The following is a 13,166-nucleotide window of genomic DNA, read 5'->3' as shown; positions in this document are numbered from 1 at the left end:
GCATCACACATGGTGTGTTTTATGTCCATTTTATTTGATAAATATCTAAAATAAGGCTCTAATAATCGTAAAAAAAAAAAAATTAAGCAGGACTGTATAGGTTTTTTTGTTGTTTTTTTTCTACAATGCATTGGTACTTCAAAAATAACATTTAACTACACTTTTCATACAGATTGTTTAAAAGGACAAAACATGAGTGTGTTGCTCACTGTGAGCAAAAGTGTATAAAATCGACTGGAATGTGAAGCAGTGTAAATACAAGTGGCTTTATGTTTTAACATTCATATTTTGAATTCGATAGAGTTTGAGCACTAGATCTCTGATTTCTTCTCGTTTTCTTCTAACTTGATGTCGCGGGAACCAAAACTTCAAATGTAGAGGCAGCTCAAAGTGAACTATAGGGTCCTACAAAAGATACATTTTTAATTATTATAGGGCCTCTATATTTAAAATGAGACATTAAAAAAGCAAAAACCCTGATTTTACCTTTAAGAAACTCTCAACATAATGCAACAAGTAAAGGCCACAGTCACTGCTGTTGTCCTGAAGAGGAACCTGACAATGTGAGCTTTCCATCTGGTCTGGTCCAAATTCCCGTGATGAGCCTCGACGGGCTTCCCACTCTGACTGCAAATACCTGATGACAGCATGTTTCAAATTAATGCCACTTCTTAAAAGTACAGTCTTTGACATGAAAGCTCTTACTCTCTCATCAGCTTGAAGACTCGCTCATGAGGAGAACGCTTAAGGGAATCCATCACCAGAATGCAGGGCCTATGGAGACACAATGATCCACTCTAGTCTATACAGCAGTGTATGTTTTGCATAATATGAGCATATGGCTTTTGTGTGCGTTCACCTCTTGCAAACAGTCCTTCTTCGGCAAGTCTGCTCAGTACAAGTCTAAAGAAAAGAAAAAAGTTAAGATCCAAGCAAAAAATTAAAAATAAAATCATGTTTGTAGCAAAAACTCTTACCACTGAATTTGGGTCACTGGGAGGGTCTTCTTTTTCTGTATTTAAAAAAGGCACATTCAAGGTTACACAATATACTAATAATATCCAAAGATGATCATTTGAATTACATAAATGTACCCGAGTCTGTGAGGTCACTTTCGTTCGTTGCGTCTTGACCCGGAGACAATGTTTCAGTTTTTGGCTCCTCCAGTCCAGGAAAGCAAATAACAACTAAATACCAATGAGCCCTGAGGAATGATCAAATCAATGTACGCCCATCAGATTATTAGTTTCCAAAATGTGCTTCATAATTGTGCAGTTAATAACTCTATCAACATACTCCTGATTGACAGGCACAAAAATGAAGTCCTTTGAGAAGATGTCCATGTGGCGCGTCCATGTCCTAACACGTTGGTACCGTTTTTGCCTTTGACAACTAAAATAACACACACACACACAAAAAACTATCAAGTGTTTTGTTCTTTTTTAATAACATTGAATGCAAACAAACGTCAGACTCACGATTCACTGTTACTGCCTTCACTGGCGTTATCCCTGCGTGTTAACTGTTTGTAGAAAAAGCTGCTAAAGATGTGCGAGCGGTTTGCTACACACTCTGAGGCATTTTGGAGAAGGTACCTAAGAAAAGTGCATTAGAAACTTACTGTACTACAAGAAAATCTTACACAACAACTTACTTCAGATAAAAGTCGATTATAACATCATTGAGGTACTGGTCACTGTCAAGGCACTGCAGGTCTTCCATTGTTACTGTGATTCCACCTTTCATTGGAGGTGGAGGAAACTGGATCAACCTGAACAGAGGAGAAAAGAGGGACTATGACTGAGAACGATCACCACTTTGTGCACATCAGTGTAGAATGTAGTGTATTAATATTCCTTAAGTATTTTGAGTATTCAGAATCTCCTCACATATACATATATACTGTGCTTTTAGGCAAATTAAATATGTTCAATGATTTTGCTGGAGTTTTTTCTAATGGCTCCGTAGTGCCACCAGCTGGTCAGTGTGTCCTCAACTATGAACAGAATTCAGTTATTCCTATTGCTTATAGTATATGATATTGACATCTAATACACACTGTCTACCTGTTGAGTATTGCATAAAAACGTGGTCCAGTGGTGGTAAAGTTTTATACAGTAGGTATAAATAGGAAATGAGGAACAGCCAAGATATAAAAAAATAGAAATACTAAAGTGGAAGACAGATGTTATCCTTTGAACCAAAATGGACACAGACACCAACCTGCGGGCGAGTCCCCGATGTTTATATCTGACCCAGCTGGAGTCTGGTTTACACATTGTTACAGAATAAGAGTCCTCCAGCCGCCGATGGCACAATGTGTATACAGGCTCAATCACACTCTTCTGTTAAGTACAGTAAGAATATAGTTTGCGTTTTGTATACGTTTTTTTTTCTCTTGTTATTTTGTTGACTAACCTCAGATGGGAGATCGGGTGTTTGTTTAGGCTGCGCTGCTGTGCTGTCCTGCGTCTTTTCCAGCTTTAAAACAGTCTCATTGGGCATTTCAAAATCACAGTTGGAAGTGCTTTCTTGTCCATAATCTGCACCTGTGCCGTCAATCCCTTGGTCCAGGAGCCGCAGCAGGTGTGGATCCAGTCCACTTGATTTAATAAGTTCTACACTCTGATCCAAAGACAGACTTGGGCCAATGGCTGCTTGATCATAGTATCCTAGTGTCCTTTTTCGTTGTGTAAGAGAGTTGAGGCAGTCCATGTCCAGAAGGGAACGCAAATAAGCACCCTCCATACCCTCTAAAGAATCTTGCAGAAAGATCGCGATGAATGGGCTAGGAGCCACTATTAAAAAAACAAAAACAAAAAAACTTGTTGGTGAAAAATTGTTGAGAAAAAACAGAAAATACAGTCTCAACTCAACATCTCCAACTTGTATATATTAACATCTGCTTTGCCTAATCTGCCATATCTTCTGCAATCCTTCTCCCCTTCTTCTATTCTAGGATTTATTCAATTAAGCTGCCCCATGTTCAACTGCATTTGACTTAGATTCAGAAAATAGACAAAACATACCTGTATTTTTAGTACTTTCTGGTGTATCGCACAGGTCAAAAAGGTCATACTGTACACCCTCTGCAGCAGCTTCCGAGACACAACATAGCATTCCGGCTTCAGGTATTTCTGATTTGTTTCTGTCTGAAAAATATTTTAGGGATTTCAGATCTTCCTTGTTCCAAATGCTATACCGTCTTAACTGTTTACGCTCCAGTGTGATAATCAAATCCATTTCTTCACTGATATCTGTGGAAACAAAGAGAAGCCAATTAAAAGACATGGATACTAGTACTTGATCGGTGGTACTGTCTAATCTAATTGGATAAGTGTCTTGATTCTTTGCAGAGAATCAAGCAGAAACTCAGAGGTCGAAAGTTGGCAAGAAAAAATAGAACAGTAAGCTGGAAGCACAGTAGGTAGACAGACAAAAGCAAGTAGGCAGGGGTCAGAGTCCATCCTGGCTAATACTGCAAGATCACTCACGCACTAGCACACACTTACTTTTTAGTGGTATAATAATATTTTCATCAGTAATCTGGAGGAGAAAAACAACAAATACATGAAATAACATACAGAAAAATATAAATATGCATATATATGTAACTAAAACATACAAGGATGTCGCCATTTGCCTTGGCATGGTATGGCCCACAGTGTAGGTCAGAAAAGGCCAAACACAAACAAGTATCTCTCCCCGAATCAGATTGATCATTTACAAGAACTTGAAACACCTGAAACATGCAGAATAGTTTTTGGACAAATTAATATATGAATAAATGATGTGTGGAAAACTAAACATAGAAAAACAATACAAAAGGTAGATATACAAAAACCTACCTGCAGATCTTCTAAAGGGTTGGCCTTCTGTTGGGGGGACATTGGCTTCTGCGAGGGCCGTTTTTGACGCACAATTTTTCTATCACCTTTTTCATCACGGTCTTCATCATCACTGGAAAGAACAACTAAAAACAAGGCAGGATATGGGTCATATGCAATGTCTGTTATGTCATATCTGTACAATCTGTAGGGACAAAGTTAGGCACTTACTAGGTTCAGCTATGGCTGTGGTTGCACCATTATCCTGTGACATTGCATTGATGGGTTCTGCAGCTTTATCACCTTCCCCTACAGTAAACTGCACAATACCACCATCAGTGTTTTTCAAATCTTTGTCTTCTGCTTCCTTCTCTGGACAAACTGCAGCTTCTCCTTCCAGATCTACAACTCCAGGGAGGCGCAAAACACTGGCCCTGGGGCGTTTGGGGGTGTCTGTTTGGTTGCACTCTGACACAATATCATTTACTTTCCTCTTCTGTGAATAAATAGCAAGGTATTAAAGTCTGATTCTTGTTGGTATTAAACTAAGACTGGTATGTGCTAGAAACTGTTGAATTAGAGAACCAGTCTGACCTGAGGTGTCTTTTTTGGTTCAGGTTTCTTGATTTCAGTTGCAGAAGATCTACCGTGATTTTCTTGTTCCCACGTCACAGACAATCCACAATCTAACCAAAAACATAACATACTTTACTATACTAATGGTCACCCACCATTGCTACATTATCAAAACTGTCTGCTTACCCACAAGTTCAAACTCATTTTTGTCAGATACCACTTCATCATTATTATCTTTGTTGTTTTCCTCCTCCTCAGTTTGTGGCTTTTTTGCTGATCTAGAGGTGGATCTACATGATGCAATACTGTAAAAATGTAATTTTTAAACATGTAGTTATTTAAATTTGTAAACCAACAAAAGCTGTGGTTAGCATCTGTTTGGATTGGAAATCAAATCAAACATGAACAAATTACAATGTGTCAGAGAATGTATTGTCCTTATTGTATCAACATTGTCCTACCTATTATAGGATGAGTCAGGAGTCTGCTTGGTCTTAGGTGAAACATGCTTGTTTTTTGAGTTTATGCTCCTTCTTTGACTGGACTGTCTGTCTCTGGAGACCATGGGTAGATCTTTGGCGTGCATGCTCTCCTTCCCATTTACATGTTGCTTGAGCTTCTCCATGTAAGCCTTGCCTGCTTCAGTCTTCAGGACATCTGTCAGAATCAGACAGGGCTTCCTCCTATTGGATCAAATAAAAGGCACATTACAAATAGCTGTATCATGGCTGTGTAATGTAGCAGCTGATACAGGGAGTGGTCCAGATAAGCAGGTTCTGGAGTAAACATGATAACAGTGTTTTTAGGTTTGTCATAGCACAGTAGATGATAAAAAAAATTAAAATAGCTCCATCTGGTGAAGGTTTTGCAGAGTGCACTGGTACACTGAGCAATTAGAGAAAGCCCCAACACACACAAAAATGATTTGTTAACTTTTGAAAAAAAAAATTCATGCATTTTGTTAAGTTATAGAATGTATAAAATCGACTTACTCTGACAGACCTAACCTAACCATTGCTGCATGGTTGTGGTCAAACAGCACAGCTCCATCTGTTCGTTTTGAATCACGTCGTCTGGATTTATGATCCGCGATTGCTGTCCATGGAATCTGGTCAAATATTATATTTAGTGGGATGCCAAGATGTTTTATTATAACAAAACAGATATCATTTCACCTGTTGTTGTTGGAATTTTCCACATTCAAGGTAAGATGTAGGGATTCTCAGAGGATCCTCCATCTAAAATATACAACGTGATGTTTCAGATTTTTATAAGCATATGCAATACTTACATTCATTATCATGTTTAAAGTAAGGTCCCGTGTATGGAGTAGTTTTAGCACATACCATTTTGTCCTTGGCACGAGCAAACTGAATAGTCAAGGCTCGTTTTCTTTCCATCATGATTCACACAAATAAAAGCCAACCTCTAAAAAAAAACCCCACACACATACACATAAAAATTACACTTACAAAAGGCAACAGTAATGCAAATTGTTTAAATTTACCTTAACTACAGTAAATATTTCTCTCCTTCAACACAATTCGCCTATACTGATGTTATTGTCATGGCTACCACTGTAACAATAAAGCTAATAACAGCGACTTTGGGCAATCACATCCTGATGATCTACTACTGCAACATAAAAACAATGAATAAAGTGCAATGTGCCCCGTGCAAAAGGAACAAATCAACGTTTCGAAATAAAAAAAAAATCTTACAGTAAAGCTTACAAGAATAAATCAGACCATTCCGAAAGTTAGCAAACGTTAGCAAACAATGAATGCTAGCAATCTGTGCTAGTACAACGGTGTCCAAATAAAGTCAAACGGGGCTGGAGATAAACTTGCCTTAAACGGGACTGATTATGCTCTGAACTTTGGTGACGAAACGCAACAATTAGTAAACATATAATTAAACGACTGCTGCACAAAAAGGCCATGCATGCACTTCTTCTTATTCTTGATTTCCGGCAGACTAGGTGAGGTTAGTGCACTGCCGCCCCCTACAGTTCAGGCGATTACACACCGCCACTGTCTGATCTGTGTTACTGTTGTGAAGTTGTTTGGATATTTGATTTATATACACTGCTACGTGAACGTGCCAAACCGGAAGCATGGGCACGCGGCTTTATTTCGCTACAGGTGTGATTTTTTTTTTTTTTTAATAAATAGTTGAACAAATAAAATGTAAATAATAAATTATTATAAGATATATTTATGAAATAAATAATAATTCTGTAAAGCAAAATATGAAACTTAAAAACATACCAATGAGGCACCTTCCTTCAATGAGCAACAGGTTTGATTGACAGCGTTGCTAAGTGCCCGCCCCCTGTTAAACCAGTGACGTGGGCAGGAACAGGCAGGAATCTCGCTCTGGATTGGCTCTTTGGTTGCTATGATACTTGCAGTCAAAATTCAGAATATGGAACTCGGGCCCAAATTCATCCCAAAGTGATAGCGTCGTTGTCTGGGCTACTTATCATGTTCACATTTTACTGTGTAGACGCATGTCTGCCAGTGTAGCTCTCATCACCATGGTGGCACTCACAGACCCATCTGCCAATTTAAATTGACCATCTTTAAAACTGTGCATTCCCCTACTGTGCTGAAGTTATGCCAACTATGTGCATTTTGCATATAGTTACTTAAACTCATAGCAAATGTACTTAATAGAGACAAGTCACTGTGATCTCAGCACAAACTGTCTCATCTATGTGCTGGGGAAGATGAGGATAGGTTATATGAAATACCTCAGTCACTGGCAGGCATAGACCTTCAGGCCTTCTTTTTAGACATTGTGCCAACAATTGCCATATTGTCATTGTCTAGAATTATTTAGCATTAATTTGGACTGAGTGATTCACAAAACTTAAAATATATTGAAGAAAAATCTCAATAATTAAAAAATAAATAAATAAATAAATAAATAAATAAATAAATAAATAAATATATATATATATATATATATATATATATATATATATATATATATATATATATATATATATATATATATATATATATATTGCCATACACAATACTCCTCATTAAGTAGAATTACTCTGCATTAATTTGAAGTCACAAATTTAAAAGCTATTGACAAAAAAAAAAACAAAATTTTAACAGAAGTTGTTTTGTTTTTTTTGTTTTTTTGTTTTTTATTGAAAATGCATATGACAAAAGTTAATTACTATTCCCGATTCTACTTATCCTGTAGAATTATTCTGCATTAGTTTGGAGTCAGAGGTTCACAAAACCTAAACGCAATAGAAGAAAATCTGATATTTTTGCTGGAAAATATTTTCAAAAAATTTGAACATGTAAGTGACAAAACTGAATTTTCATACCCAATCTTCTTCATCATGCAGAATTATTTTTGCATTAGTTTGGAGTCTGTGCTTCACAAAAACTAAACGATATTGAAGAAAAACGGTTTATCTGTGTATTTATTATGTTAATTATTATTATTTATCAACATATATTTAATGGACAAGTATCTCTTGTGCCTTGTCTAATCTTAATTTATTTATTGTATTATCTCTGTTTAATTTATTCTTTATTTATTTTTTTTTTATTTTTTTTTGCTGAATTTGTCCCAGTAGGGCAATTTATTGACGGTCCCTAAACATCACCTGACACCTTGCTGACACCTCCACCCACGCTTTTGGTTTGGCACAATCACGTACAGTTTTCCGTGTTAATATGTCGAATATCCAATATCCAAACAACTTCACCGCTGTAGTTGACCTGCTTCTTTGTAAGTGTAAAGTGTTCTGTAACAGTCAAATTGTGCTCACCTATAAATCACGAAATCATCACGACATTAGCCTTAATAAGTGTCCAATTATTGCATCTCATTTGCATCTTCTTCGTCCACTGGAACATCCATTACAACAGCGCCCTCTATTGGGCTGACATAGTATTACTTTAACAGAGCCATGCTGCATAGAGATACAACTCACTCAGTTTATATAAGCCTATTCAACTTTATATAAATACAATAACAAAATAAATAAATACAACTAAATACATAAAAACAAAAGTAGCAACAAGCAGCTTAGATTCATGCCTGTGTTAAATTGAGGCAGCAGTTTGCTAAGTTTATATTGTCATCATGATAATTTGGGTGTTATTTAATAAACATAGTGTAAGAACCAATAAAAATGCTGGGTATATCTCTTATAAAATATCACTGATAGGCAGGCTAAAGGAAATATGATGATAGCTTATTACTGGGGGGTAATAGGGGACTCTCTGATACTAGGAAGACTCAATGCAGAATTGCTGTAACGATATTTTTATTCTTTCAATACAGTATAACCATTAATAACACTGATGCAACAGACACATCAGGTCATCTCAGCCTCAAAACTGATACCTCTGAGCCAACTGCTTCCATCTCGTCTTTGTCTGGATGAAAAGTCTTCAGTGGGGGAGATTCCAGCTTCTCCTTTTCAGCGAAGAGAAAAGAAAACCCTTAATAATAATAAGCTACACCCTGATAACAACATGATTTAGGCTGTGTTAAAAAGACAAAGTTATTCTGAAGTTGGTGAGCTAACTATAGTTTAATTGAATTTGTTGATCAGTTGATGATAATTTGAAAACCATCACAAAGGCTTTAATAAAAATAATAATGAAATAATGGACATGATCATGACAGAGGACGTCATTCTATTGTTAATGTGAATGTTTTGATGTTCTGTGAGATCATCTGTGGGTTTAGTGTGACACAACATAAAAACAAGATAAATATTAGAACTTAGACAGACACACAGACACAGAGACACACACAGACACAGAGACACAGAGACACAGAGACACACACAGACACACCCCGACACACAGACACACACAGACACAGAGACACACAGAGACACAGAGAAACACACAGACACAGAGACGCACACAGACACACAGACACAGAGAAACACAGAGACACACACAGACACAGAGACACACACAGACACACAGACACACACAGACAGAGACACACACAGACACACACGCTCTCACGCACGCATAGACTCAGAGACACACACAGACACAGAGACACATGCACACTATCTTCTCTCACACACACTTTCTCTGTCTCACACACACACACACACACACACCCACACACACACCCTCTCTCACACACACACTCTTTCTCTCTCTCTTACACACACACAGACGCACACACACACACACCCCCACACTCCCTTCTTTCACACACACACTCTCTCTCTCTCACACACACACACACCCTCTCTCTCTCACACACCCACACACCCCCTCTCTCACACACACACACCCTCTCTCTCTCTCTCACACACACACACACACACAGCCACACACCACCATAGTTGTGTTTCTTTTTTTTCGCTCTTTAGGTTGAGATTCCTCAGTGCATCGACCTTCGTGATGCTCTTGTTATAAAATGTTACCAAAAGCGCAGTTACGCAGCGTGGAGGATCCTCTGAAATGTGATTGGATAAAATGAGCAGTGGGCAGTCCTTTAAGGCACGTGCCCCTTCAGTACAATAAAAATAAAATGTAGCAATTTCCTCTTTCAGCTGATTAAAAACAAATGGATCAAGCACAAAATACACCTGTAAAATTAAGTGAATGGAGGAGTTTATTGCATTTCAAACCAGACAATCAACGTTTAATTTAGCATCCTAAAACATGTGCATCAAGTATGAGCATTTGATCACAAGACAACAGCAAGTCATATTCTCATGTTACTTTTCCTATATCCAATATATACACATAAATTATAACTTATTTTATACAGCAAGACAAGCACATGAACCATACACACTCTTCAAAAAGTGACAACATTTATACAACAACCAATAAAAACAATGTCATCAATAGGGGACAAACCAGGAAAGAAGTAGCCCTATTTTATGGAATGATAGCTTTTGGGAAAAAAAAGCTCTAGTTTCTCAGTGTAGCCATTACTGTGCAATAAACGTCATGAAGATGTAAACAAAACAAATGAAAGCAAGGCCATCTTTCCCCAACAGGCAAAACTTCACACACAACACAAACATTCAAAGTGAACAATGTAAATATAGATCACAACGATAAGAACTTAGTCCATCCTGATTTTTTGATTGGTCATCCTGTAGATTATGCTGTCATATCCTGGGTCCATGTTCCATAGGTTGTATGCAATAACAATGACAGCAAGAGCCAAAGCAATCATTAGCCACAGGACAATGTTGAACACAACAGCATACTGGAAGTTATATTTATAAGCCAGGTTATAAGGGCTGCCTGGGTTGCTCTGTAAAAAATGAACAACATACATCTTTAATTTACTGCCAATGGACAGGGGAGTTCATTCAAACTTGTGCACAGATGGTTTAACTTACAATCTGCTTTGATTCCAGGATAGAACGAGACTTTCTGGTCAAAGGGGCCTCGAAGGTTTTCACAGTCACAACTTCCACCACCGCACTGTTGCCATAGAGACTGTACACATCTTCAGCAAACTATAATGACATAGACTGGTGAGCATCTATCCAAATTATTAATGAGCTCCTGCATCACCATGTTTACCTTTTGTAAGATGGAAGAAAGAATAGCAGTGGCATCCTTGTACTGAGGTGATTCTTTTCCATAGAGCCTGCTCAGCTCCTCCAGGCCAGACAACTCCAGGGAATACAGATCAGGAGAGTGGTCCTTGGCTAAATGTCTATGTCTCTGCAACTATCATACAGATAGAGACAAGTTCATTCAGATATTCAAGCAAACAACTTAAAACAACTAAGTGTTGAGAGACTTACCAAAGCTGTAATATCATGGAGCACTTGGACCTCAGAAAGGAAGAGCAGATCCGCCTACAAGGCAAATACGTTTTCTATTTTTCAGGACACACATGCATATACATACACATACATTTGGTGATTAATATGAACTGACCTCTGAATTTCTGCTGAGAGAGTTCAGTGGCAAAGAAGCCAGCACTGAGCCTTCTTGGGAGAGACGGGCACGAATTTGCTGCAGAGTGACTGGTAGGTCTTCAAACACGGCATTAGCTTTACCAAGCATATACAGCCTCTGAAAATATAATTTTCAAAGTAACGCAACAATATATATGTCAAGTATTAGAGCTAATGACTAGGGTTCATTACTTCTTCACTTGGTGCAAGCTGCAACACAACAGGAGTGTCCTCAGCAAACAGAGAGTGAACGGTCTCTGCAACATTATCCAAAGTAAAGGGGACAGCCTGCAAAAGTCAGACAAAAACAATTCAACCTTCAGAAGGTATAAAGCATAAGGTTAATGTTCATTAATGTATTGTAATGCCATGCATTTTTACATTCTCCAAGGGATAACTGGCAACATTCTGAGGCAGGGAGAGGTTATCAGCTCCTCTCACTACAACAAGGACATTTGCTCTGGGACGCTGAAATAATGGCCCAGCTTGAAGGCCTGGCCAGGACAGCTCCTGGAAAGAAAATACCACAAAAGTTCAGCATTACTATAGTTTATCAATCAATTAGGATTACATGCATTCATGATTATTGTCATGATTATCACTGAATACACCACATAACATAAAGTGTGTGTTGATCGTTGTTAATGCAACTTTTACAGTACAAGAAAAATGCGACAAATGCAAAGAAATTCCAGTATACCTCCTGAACAGAAAAGCCCATAGTTAAAGCCACCAGGTCTGGGACCTTCTCTCCAGATATTGGCCAGTCACCTTTTTGGAAGGAGACAAACTCTGGAGCTTGGAGAATTGTCAGGCTGTTTCCATGTACACCTACAAAAATCAACAACAGTGTTATGGCACAGGGACCAGGTATCAAAGTTAAACATTTACATTATGTGGACATAAAATAACAGATGGTTGAGGATGATGTGAGGAATTTACACATGCAATGTTACAACTCATTATCACCAACATCTGAACAGCTTCACACAAATACGGATGGATGGTGAACTCGTGACTTGGAGCTGAGGATGAAGAGGAAGTACCACGGATACGAGTCACATGACAATCTACAGACAGCTGAAATAATCCCGAAAATTGAAAAACATGTACACAGCAAATAGGTTGATCATGGGACCTATCCAGCTATATGAAGCCAGGAAAACAAGCGTCCAAGAAAAACCCTCAAAGCCTTTTGCTTGTCAAGCCAATGTCGCACGTTTCCGGGGCAGACATCTTATGTCAGTTTTATGCGAATAATGCACGGGCTATGAAGAATTTTACAAAGTACAGTCTACCATTGTCATCAATATTCAACGATTGTTATCCATTTTCATTTTATTTCAAAGATTAGATCAACACAATTGTTAAAGCTAACGCTCACTCATCTGCATTAGCTAACAACCGTAACCAGGCAACTGCAAGACATCATAATCAGGAGTAGAAAAGGGATGATTGCGCATAATACACAACAAAATGTATGTTTATGTAACTGCGAAATCTTACCATTGGTGGCAACGAGAAAGAGAGCGAGCACAGCGACAAAAGCAGCCTCCATCCTTGGATAGCTCACCGTCGACATCTTTCCCCTTCAGCACAGATCAGCTGACCTGCTCTGACGTCACTTCCGCAAGATCCCCCGAGAGGCGCACGAGGAATAAAAATCGAATCGAATTTTTTTTTTTTACTTTTTTAACTTAACTTACCTTAACTTATTTATACCTTACTTTTGTATCAAGTTTATTAACAGTTAATTATTTTGTCGTATATTATGCATCAAGTTTATTAACAGTTAATTATATTTGTCGTATTTTATACTAATT

At 37.9% G+C, this 13,166-nt stretch overlaps 2 protein-coding genes across 2 annotated transcripts; both read right to left on the bottom strand.

Moving 5' to 3' along the window:
- Window positions 1–10: 10 nt before the first annotated feature.
- On the bottom strand, window positions 11–6,382 carry senp7 (SUMO specific peptidase 7). Its single transcript, XM_033986983.2, has 23 exons — window positions 5,911–6,382; window positions 5,750–5,831; window positions 5,579–5,641; window positions 5,396–5,511; window positions 4,865–5,086; window positions 4,590–4,708; window positions 4,422–4,513; window positions 4,059–4,323; window positions 3,849–3,973; window positions 3,626–3,742; window positions 3,513–3,546; window positions 3,030–3,257; window positions 2,419–2,798; window positions 2,224–2,345; window positions 1,655–1,771; window positions 1,479–1,595; window positions 1,297–1,392; window positions 1,095–1,204; window positions 978–1,012; window positions 860–903; window positions 706–774; window positions 487–637; window positions 11–405 (listed from the first exon to the last, which is right to left on the bottom strand). The coding sequence occupies exons 2-23, from the start codon at window positions 5,804–5,806 to the stop codon at window positions 268–270; spliced, it is 2,817 nt and encodes a 938-aa protein (XP_033842874.1). The 5' UTR covers window positions 5,807–5,831; window positions 5,911–6,382; the 3' UTR covers window positions 11–267.
- A 4,039-nt stretch (window positions 6,383–10,421) lies between these two features.
- atp6ap2 (ATPase H+ transporting accessory protein 2) lies at window positions 10,422–12,984 on the bottom strand. Its single transcript, XM_033987122.2, has 9 exons — window positions 12,850–12,984; window positions 12,044–12,174; window positions 11,725–11,853; window positions 11,536–11,631; window positions 11,324–11,461; window positions 11,188–11,241; window positions 10,961–11,110; window positions 10,774–10,893; window positions 10,422–10,685 (listed from the first exon to the last, which is right to left on the bottom strand). Exons 1-9 carry the CDS (start codon window positions 12,923–12,925, stop codon window positions 10,491–10,493), a joined length of 1,089 nt encoding a protein of 362 aa, XP_033843013.1. The 5' UTR covers window positions 12,926–12,984; the 3' UTR covers window positions 10,422–10,490.
- Window positions 12,985–13,166: the final 182 nt, after the last annotated feature.

This window comes from Periophthalmus magnuspinnatus, chromosome 21, assembly GCF_009829125.3.
Source record: "Periophthalmus magnuspinnatus isolate fPerMag1 chromosome 21, fPerMag1.2.pri, whole genome shotgun sequence".
NCBI classification, from domain to species: Eukaryota; Metazoa; Chordata; class Actinopteri; order Gobiiformes; family Gobiidae; genus Periophthalmus; species Periophthalmus magnuspinnatus.
This window is presented reverse-complemented; position numbering and strand designations above follow the sequence as displayed.